General features: G+C 37.4%; 1 protein-coding gene across 1 annotated transcript in view; it reads right to left on the bottom strand.

Moving 5' to 3' along the window:
* Positions 1-761: 761 nt before the first annotated feature.
* The window catches only part of SDHAF3 (succinate dehydrogenase complex assembly factor 3), a 64,787-nt gene continuing 55,510 nt past the window's right edge, over positions 762-10,038 (bottom strand). Inside the window, exon 2 of the mRNA XM_060632536.3 lies at positions 762-1,969. Coding sequence (XP_060488519.2) covers positions 1,766-1,969 — 204 coding nt within the window. The 3' untranslated portion in view covers positions 762-1,765. The remainder of the gene's footprint in view (positions 1,970-10,038) is intronic.

The raw sequence follows: 10,038 nt of genomic DNA, 5'->3' as shown, positions 1-10,038 counted from the left end.
AATAAATATGGCTGTGATTTCCCAAAAATTTTTTATGGGTGGTGAATAATGAACCATCAGAGACCAATTAGGTACTAGATATGTCAGCCATACGGATTATAGTGTTAAGGTCACCAAAATGATAGCAAAACTTGAGATGGAGAAGTATGAGCCAGTTGCCAAAGAAAATGAATAGGGAAGTATAACCAGAAAGAAAACACTACAAATGAAAAAGAATTCTTATGTGAGGGTAGCCCAGTGATGGGTTGAAAGAGACATTAGGAGGGGATTATACATTACAGTGAATGTAAAATGACCCATAACCCCCACTTCACAAAACACAGAGAAGCAGTGTCCTTATGGGTATTAGATTCTATAAGCTAGGAAGACAAAAAAAGATTGAAAGAGTTTGAGGATGTGATATATTTGTTCATGATGAAATGGTTCCTAAGCTGTGGTTCTAGCACAGCTAGATTTTAAACTCCTGGAGGGCAAGAGCTTTTATCTTATTCATTTCTTATTCCTAGAGCCTACAATGTAGAGCCTAGATTCATTACTGATTGACCACCTATCTTTCAATGAAAAAAGACAAGCATCAACCTCCAGACTGATTCAATGAGGAATATTAAAAAGGACTGAGTAGTCTGGCAGTCAGTCATACACAAAGAAAAAGCCCAAACCAGCAAAAGAGAGTAAGTATGAGTCAATTTTTAAATAGTTGAATAAATGCAATAGCATCTGAAAAATGATCATTTCAGAATCTCAAAGTAGACATACAAAACTAAAGTTATAAGTGTGTAATTTTTATTTACTTTTTAAAACACTTATTTATGAGAGACAGAGATAGAGTGTGAGCAAGGGGTGGGGAGGCAGAGAAAGAGGGAGACACAATCCAGGCTCCGAGCTGTCAGCACAGAGTGTGACACAGGGCCCGAACCCATGAACCGTGAAATCATAACCTGAGCCAAAGTTGGACACTTAACTGACTGACCCACCCAGGCACCCCACAAGTGTGTAATTTTTAAAAAATTAAACATTTTAAACACATGAATGGGATTACCACTTGATTATTTCAGTTTATAACATGACAAATTTATGAAAGTGTTTTTATCTCCCCAATGATGAGGCAATAAATGAGATTCTCAAGGTAACTATAAATTACATAATTTAAGGGGTCATTTGTTACTACCAAACACTGTACAAACATTATACTATCATTTGCATGATAGATTATACAGTGTATAATACTGACTCTTTAAGCTTCTTTTTAATCTTTCATTGTATATAAATAGTGACTCAGGGAGAAGGCATATTTACATGAATAATCATACATGTATTATTAAAAGAGAAAGGAAGAAACTTTCAGGATGACAATCCATCTATGTAAATAATAACCTTGTTGGAACTCCACATCTGTCATTATCATAACATACTTGTCTGTTGAAGCTAAAGCCATGAGGCTAATGCTTGAACAAGAACAGCATTAAATTTACATACAAAAAAACCTTTTGGCAAAATTCCACAACTTTGTCCATTTTAAAGTCATTCCTTCTTATGTACTTAAAAAATCAAATCCCATCCAGCAAGTACTGTTACTTCAATCATATAAAGCTTTGTTTACTAGCCATATTGATCTACATATTGTAGGCAACATTAATAACAATCCCAAATTAAAGAATATTTCATGAACACAAGGCATTCACAAAGCCTAAAAGCTGAAGAAATACATTTTTAGAAACCCAGTAAGGGGTTCTGAACTTAAAATGTGTAAGCTTTATTGTATAGACTAAAATTCTGGTTTCCTAGATTCAGGAATACTAAATTGTCTGTTAGGTTTAGTAGCTTCTTGCATCAGCTCCTGCAACTGTCCAATCTGTTCATCACGAAAGTCATTAAGTTTTTCTTCTGGTAGGGCAACTCCAAAACACACTCTTTCTGTTGAATTTTGTCTGTTTTCATTAGATTGTTGCCATAGCACTGCTGCATACACCTAACAGAAGACAAAGAAAAATGAAGGTTATAAAGTTAAGATACATATTCACTCCTTCAATGTTAGAGGACCTGAAAAATTCTAATTCCAAGTCACCTATTTTTCTCCATCACTGAAGATGCAAACAATATAGATGTGTCTTTACTACTCAGTGATAATTTCAAATGTATCTTATTTTTAGCACTTTAAGAGTTTTCATAGATTTTTAGCAAAGTTCTTAACCTGGAAATCTGGGGACTGGGAGTGGCCCGCAGACAGACTTCAAGAACATGCATAAACCACCCAAAAGTCAGATACTAAATTGTATGCACACAAGCATTGCAGATAGTTCTTGGGCTATAGTTTTTCAGAGTTATAGCTTTCAAATCTGGGGCTATCAAATTTTCAAAGGTGGGTCTCATAGACTTAAATTTAAAAATGTTTATTTATTTTTAAGAGGGGGTAGTGACAAAGAGGAAGAGGGAGAGAGAATCCCATGCAGTCTCCAGCACCATCAATGCAGAGCCTGGTGCAAGGCTCAAACTCACGAACCATGAGATTATGACCTGAGACAAAATCAATAGTCAGATGCTGAACCTGCTGAACTACCCAGGCATCCCAAAATATTAACTTAAATCACACTAGAGGTAGGGGTACCTGGGTGGCTCAGCCGCCTGAGTGTCCAACTTCTGCTTGGGTCATGATCTCACGGTTGGTGAGTTCGAGCCCTGCGTTGGGCTCTGTGCTGACAGGTAGGAGCCTGGAGCCTGCTTCCGATTCTGTCTCCCTCTCTCTCTGCAACGCCCCCCACCTCCCCCCACTCACACTCTGTCTCTCTCCCTCTCTCTCTCTCCCTCAAAAATAAACATTAAAAAAGAATTTAAATCACACTAGAGAGAAAGCTTTCAAACCTTTAACTTCTCTGTATTTAATAATAATCTTTGTCAGGAAAAAATTCTACATTTTTCATGCTCTAATTTTTCTCTCATTCAATTAGCATCTTCAGCCTAAATAGTCCAGCTACTATTGTCTTGCACAAATGATACTTTTTTAAAGCACACTCTCACTCAGTAATCTTTTAATCAGACAGTAAGTAACAATGTATTTTAGTTCATAAAGTTAAAAGATCATATGCACCTTCTGGGTAAGTAGATAAATTAGTTAACTCTATATAATGCCACTAACTCTATCTGGTTTAAGATAATTAAATTGATTATAATTGCTGGATTGCCATCATCACCACAGAAACTTCAATTCAATACACTCCAAAACTTAACCTGTATTGAAAATATTTTCTTCATGTTTTACACAACTCTATTTCATGTAACTGAAAAAAACTTGCACATACCCCAAGCTTTATCAATCCCACCTTTAAGTATATGCCCCAGAACAGTGTTTCTCAACCCTCACAGTATTAACAAATTGGATAATTTGGACAATACTTTGTAGTGGGGTAAATGGAAGTCTGTTCTTGCATTGTAGGTAAGATGTTTTAGCAGTATCTCTAGTCTCTACCCACTAGTTTCCAGTAGCATACCTCCTCTCAGTCTTTATAATCAAAAATGTCTCCAAACATTACCAAATGTTCCCTGGAAGGCAAAACTGACCCAGGTTGAGAACTATGGTCCTAAAGAAACTTTCAAACATGTGAATGAGTAGCACAAGAAGTGTGGTATTACTTGTTAAAGCAAAAATTGGAAACAATCTCATTGTACTTTTCAGTAAGAGAAAAGACAAATACACTAAGGTTTGTTCAAGATACTTATCTTTTCAAGAACCAGCTCTTGGTTTCATTGATCTTTTCCATTGTTTTTTTAAGCCTCTATTTCATCTATTTCTGCTCTGATTTACTTCCTTCCTTCTACTAGATTTGGGCTTTGTTCTTTTTCTTGCTTCTATAGGCATAAGGTTAGGTTCCTTTAGATTTTTCTGGTTTCTTGAGGTAGGCCCGTATGATTATAAATTTCCCTCTTAAATTGCTTTTACTGCCTCTCAAAGATTTTGGACTGTTGTGCTCTCATTTTCATTTGTCTCCATGTATTTTTTTTAAATTCCTCTTGATTTCTTTGTTGACTCACTGGTTGTTTAGTAGCATGTTGTTTTGTCTCTATGTGTTTGTGTTTCTTCCAGTTTCTTCTTGTGATTTATAGTTTTATGCCCTTATGGTCAGAAAAGATGCATGATTTCAATCTTCTGAAATTTTTTGACACGTGTTTTATGGCCTAACATGTAAACTATCCTGGAGAATATTCCATGTCCACTTGAAAAGAATATATATTCTTCTGGATAGAATGTTGAATATAAAAGTCTCTCTGGTCTTGAATGCAAAGCTACTGTTTCCTTATTAATTTTTTGCCTGAATGATCCATCCATTGATATAAGTGGGGTGCTAAAGTCCCCTACTATTATTGTATTACTCTCAATTTCTCTCTTTATATCTGTTATTATTAGCTTTATTGTATTTAGGTCTCCAATGTTGAGTGTATATTTATAATTGCTATATTCTTTCATTGGATGATCCTTCTATCATTACATGGGCCCTTCTTTGTCTCTTGTTCTAGTCTTTGTTTTAAAATCTATTTTATCTGATATGAGTATTGCTACCCCAGTTTGTTTTGTTTTTTGTCCCTTTTACATGGAATGTCTTTTTCCATTCTTTCACGTTCATCCTATGTGTGTCTTCAGCTCTGAAGCGAGTCTCTTGTAGACAGCATATAAATGGGTCTTGTTTTTTTATCCATTCAGTCATCTAATGTCTTTTAATTGGAGCATTTAGACCATTCACATTTGAAGTAATGATTGATAGGTATGTACTTATTGTCATTTTGTTAAACTGTTTTCTGGTTGCTTTTGTAGTTCTCTGTTCATTTCCTCTCTTGCTCTTTTCCCTTGCGATTGGTGACTTTCTGTGGTGTTATGCTTGGCTTCTTTTCTCTTTATTTTCTATGTATATCTCTTATCAATTTTTAGTTTGTGGTTCCCATGAGGTTTACATATAACATCCCAGTTATAAAGCAATCTATATTAAAATGGTGGCCACTTAGGTTCAAAAAAATTCTAAAAGAATTTTTTTACTCCCACCTCCCCAGGTCATGTAAATGTTGTTATATTTTACATCTTTTTCTTCATAAAATTTCACTACTTGCAATTAGGGCCTTTTTTTTTTTTTCCACTTAAAGTAGCCCCTTTAACATTTAAGGTTGGTTTAGTTTAACTTTTCTTTGGGAAACTCTCTCTCTCCTTGCCAGATAGAATATTCTTGCTTGTAGGATTTTTTCCTTTCAGCTCTTTGCAGACCCAAAGGGCATGACATTATACATTCAAAGTTTCTGCTGAAAAATAAGCAGAGGCTTTATGGGGTTTCACTTGTATATACTTTTTGCTTCTCTATTGCTGCTTTATAATTCTCTATCTTTAACCCTTGACATTTCAGTTATTATGTGTCAAGTATGTGGACCTCTCTGGGTTCATCTTGTTTGGAATTCTCTGTGATTGCTCAATCTGGATGTCTATTTTCTTCCCCTCTCTCCTTCCCTTCTGGGATCTCTATAATGTGAATGTCCACTTAATATTGTCCAAGACATCCTTTGATCTCATTTTTTAAAGTTCTTTTTGCTGTTCAGCTTGGGTGCTTTCCATTACCTTATCTTCTGCATCAGTTCTTCTGCATCCATTAATCTGTTGATTCCCTCTAGTGTATTTTTCATTTCAGTTATTGTATTCAACTCTGATTGGTTCTTTTTGGTATTTTCTATCTCTTTGTTGAAGTTCTGAGTTATTCCACTCTTTCCTCCAGTCCATCTTTATGATCATTACTTTAAACTCTATCAGACATATGGCTTATCTCCATTTGGAGCATATTCTTCTGTCTCATTTGGCTTAACATTTGTTGTTTGCTTATATGAATTAGAATTCTCCTAAACTTGAAGGAAAGGTCTGTGTATGGTCATCCCAACTGGAAGCTATGTATGCCTGGTGACTTTGGCTGGCTGGAGCTACAGCTGTCGTGGGCTGGGAGTCCCAAAGCTCTCTGTGCACAGGGCACCCTGGCAGGACAGCTAAAGGTAAAGTGAGGGAAAACTGGGGTGTCCTGGGGTACTAAATGCAGAGGGTGCCCTGGTGGGGTAGGGGATGGCCATGTAGTGGGTGGCTGGAGCCAAGGTGGGGCACACACTGGGAGGGTCCCAGGGTGCTCAGTGCAGGTAGGACCTGGGAGTTCCAGAAGCACTCTCAGCTATAGGTGCCCTAGTAAGCCCTCTGGAACCAAAGTGGTATAGGCCTAGAGTGTTCCAGGGTGCTTTCCACCTGTGTCACCTTGGCGCAATGTCTGTAACTGCAGTAAGTACTGACCATGAGCATCCTGGGTTATGTCGCTCTGAGGCTGTGTTGATGGGATGGCTAGGGCTGGTGTAGGCTAGGGTCCCGGGGCTCACTAGGGTGATAGATCAGCTAGGGCACCCAGACCTTTCTCCTGTCCATGGTATCAAGGTGGAAGGAAAACATAACCATAGCTCTTGCCAGCCTCTCCCAGCAGTTCCCTTCTTGTTTGGATCCTTTATATTATAGTTTTTCCATCATGATAAGTATACTCTTTAATCTTCTTCATCTATTTCACCATTCTCCTACCTACCTCCCTTCTGGTAACCATCAGTTCTCTATAGTTGAGTCTATTTCCTGGTTTGTCTGTGTTCCCTCCATTTGCTCATTTGTTTTGTTTCTTAAATTCCAAACATGAGTGAAATAATATGGTATTTGTCTTTCTCTAACTTATTTCACACAGCATTATCTTCTCTAGTTCTATCCACATTGTTGCAAAAGGAGAGATTTTTCCCTTTTTTGGCTGAGTAATATTCCATTGTATATACATACCATACTCAATCCATTCACATATCAAAGGACCCTTGGGTTGCTTCCATAGTTTGGCTATTATAAATAATGTTTCAATAAATATAGGGGTGCATATATTCCTTTGAATTAGTGTTTTTGTATTTCTGGGGCAAATACCCAATAGTGGGACTGCAGGGTAGTTCTATTTTTAACTTTTTGAGAAAACTCCATACTGTTTTGCACAATAGCTACACCGGTTTGCATTCCTACCAACAGTGCAAGAGTGTTCCTTTTTCTTCAGATACTTGCCAACACTTGTTATTTCTTGTGTTTTTTATTTTAGCTATTCTGGCGTGACTCCATATCTCATTGTAGTTTTGATATGCATTTCCCTGATGATGAGTGATGTTGAGCATCTGTTCATGTGTCTATTGACCATCTGGATGTCCTCCTTGGAGGAATGTCTGTTCATGTGTTCTGCCCATTTTTTGATTATTTGGGAGTTGAGTTTTATCAGTTCTTTATATATTTTGGATACAAGTCTTTTATCGGGTATATTATTTGCAATATCTTCTTCTATTCAGTAGGTTGCTTTTTTGTTTTGTGGATTGTTTCCTTTACTGTGTAAAAGCTTTTTATTTTGCTATAGTCCCAATAGTTTATTTTTTCTTTTATTTCCTTTGCCTCAGGAGACATATCTAGAAAAATGTTGCTACCGCCACTGTTAGAGAAATTACTGTGTTATCTTCAAGGAGTTTTATGGTTTCAGATCCTATATTTAGGTCTTTAATACATCTTCAGTTCATTTTTGTGTATGGTCAAAGAAAGTGGTCCAAGTTCCATTCTTTTGCATGTGGCTATCCAGTTTTCCTGACGCCATGTGTTGAAGAAATTTCCTATCGCACACTCATTCCTCCTTTGTCAACAATTAATTAACCATATAATCATGAGTTCATTTCTGGGTTTCCTTTTCCATTGATCTATGTTTCTATTTTTATGTCAATACCATATTGCTTTAATTACGCCCACTTTGTAATATAATTTGAAGTCTGGAATTGTGATCTCTCCAGTTTTGGTTTTCTTCTACTTGCTCTTTTAAATGGCAGCCTTTTTTACTGTGCCTCAGGGCAGCTGGCACTGGTGTATGCTAGATGGCTTGCAGCCCCTTGAGGCAGCAGTCCTGTCAGGGTACCCAGCCTCTGATCTGTACTTTCAAAATGTAGAGAAAGCATAAAGTCTGGTTCTCACCAACAACTCTGCTGCCATTTGGCAGAGTTCTAGGGCTCATTCCTTTACATTCTAGTTGCTCTTTTATTTATTTTTAATCATCTTAATGTTTATTTCTGAGAGAGAGGGAGACAGAATCTGAAGCAGGCTCCAGGCTCTGAGCTGTCAGCACAGAGCCCAATGCAGGGCTCGAACTCGTGAACTGCAAGATCATGACCTGAGTAGAAGCCAGACGCTCAACTGACTGAGCCACCCAAGCGCCCCTCTAGTTGCCCTTTTAAACCACAACTTTTTTTTCTGAGGCCTAGAGAAAGCATATCTGCTTACTGTCCCTCAGTACTATACCTCCCCAGTATAGTTTGCAGTGGCTGGAGGCAGGGGTTCCCTTTGCTACCACATAGAGAACAGCAAGAGAGATGGAAATTGTACAGAAACTGTTCCGTCATCCCTCTTTCTTTTTTTTTTTTTTCCAGGAGGAATTGGTCTATAAATAGTTGTAGATTTGGTATGTCTATGTTGGCGGCAAGGTCTTAGTGTCTCACCATCTTGGACTGGAATTTCAGATACTACTTTATAACCCATTAACAGTAAATGAACTAAATGTGTATGTATCAGCATGAATGGATGTCCACAACAGAATCTTAAAAGTGGATTTTAGAAAGTTATTCATTTGTAGAAATAGGAAAACTGACACTCAAATTCACACGGAAATGTTAGAGGCCATGAACAGCCAAAACAATCATAAAAAAAATAAATTTGGAACATTCACAGCATTCAGCTTCAAAACTGACAAAGCTACATTAAATAATCAAAACAGTGTGGTACTGGGTTTAGGATAAACATATAAACCAAAAGAAGAGAAGTGAGAGTGCAGGAATAAGCCTTAGACATACGACCAACTGATTTTCAACAAGGGTGTCAAGTTCAATGGGGGGAAAGAATAGTCTTTTTAAGAGATACTTCTGGGGGCACCTGGGTGGCTCAGTTAAGTGTCTGACTTCAGCTCAGGTAATGATTTCACAGTCCATGAGTTCGAGCCCTGCGTCAGGCTCTGTGCTGACAGCTCGGAGCCTGGACCCTGCTTTGGATTCTGTATCTCACTCTCTCTCTGCCCCTACCCTGTTCGCGCTGTCTCTCTCTGTCTCAAAAAGAAATAAAACATTAAAAAAAAAAGATACTTCTGGGAAAACTAGATTTGTACCCTTCCATCATATACAAAAATTAACACAAAATCCATGAAATTTCAGACCTAAAAATAAAGTTTTTTTATTTTTATTTTTGAGAGAGATAGACCATGAGCAGGCAAGGACAGAGACAGACACACAGAATCTGAAGCAGGCTCTAGGCTCTGAGCTGTCAGCACAGAGCCCGACATGGGGCCCGAACCCACAAAGTGGGATCATGACCTGAGCCGAAGTTGGAAGCTTAACCAACTGAGCCACCCAGGTGCCCTGGAAATGGACTTTTAAATATGACCCCTAAACATAAGCAACAAAAGAAAAAATAAACTGGGCTTCTACAAAATTAAAAGCTTCTGTGCACCAGAAAATATTAAGAAAGTGAAAAACTACAGAATAGGAAAAAATATTCACAAACTATATAGTTGATAAAAATGTCAAGACTATATAAAAAATTCATACAACTCAACAACAAAAAGACAACAACCCAATTTAAAAAGTGGGCAAAGACTTAAGCAGACATTTCTCCAATGATGATATATAAATGGTCAACAAGCACATTCAAAGATACTAAACATCATTAGGGAAATGCAAATCAAAGCCCTGTTGTGTTGGCAAGAACCTAAAGAAAATGGAACCCTTGGACATTGCTAATGGGAACACAAAATGGTATAGCCACTGTGGAAAACAATACGACAGATCCTCACAAGGTTAAAGAATTACCACATGATCCAGCAATTCAACTCATACATATATACTCAAAATAAATAAAAGCATGAATTCAGATACTTCTACACCTCTGTTGATAGTAGCATTATTCACAATAGGTAATATGTGGAAACAACCCAAGTGTCCATT

The sequence above is a fragment of the Panthera onca genome, chromosome A2, assembly GCF_046562875.1.
Source record: "Panthera onca isolate mPanOnc1 chromosome A2, mPanOnc1 haplotype 2, whole genome shotgun sequence".
In the NCBI taxonomy this organism is placed as follows: Eukaryota; Metazoa; Chordata; class Mammalia; order Carnivora; family Felidae; genus Panthera; species Panthera onca.
This window is presented reverse-complemented; position numbering and strand designations above follow the sequence as displayed.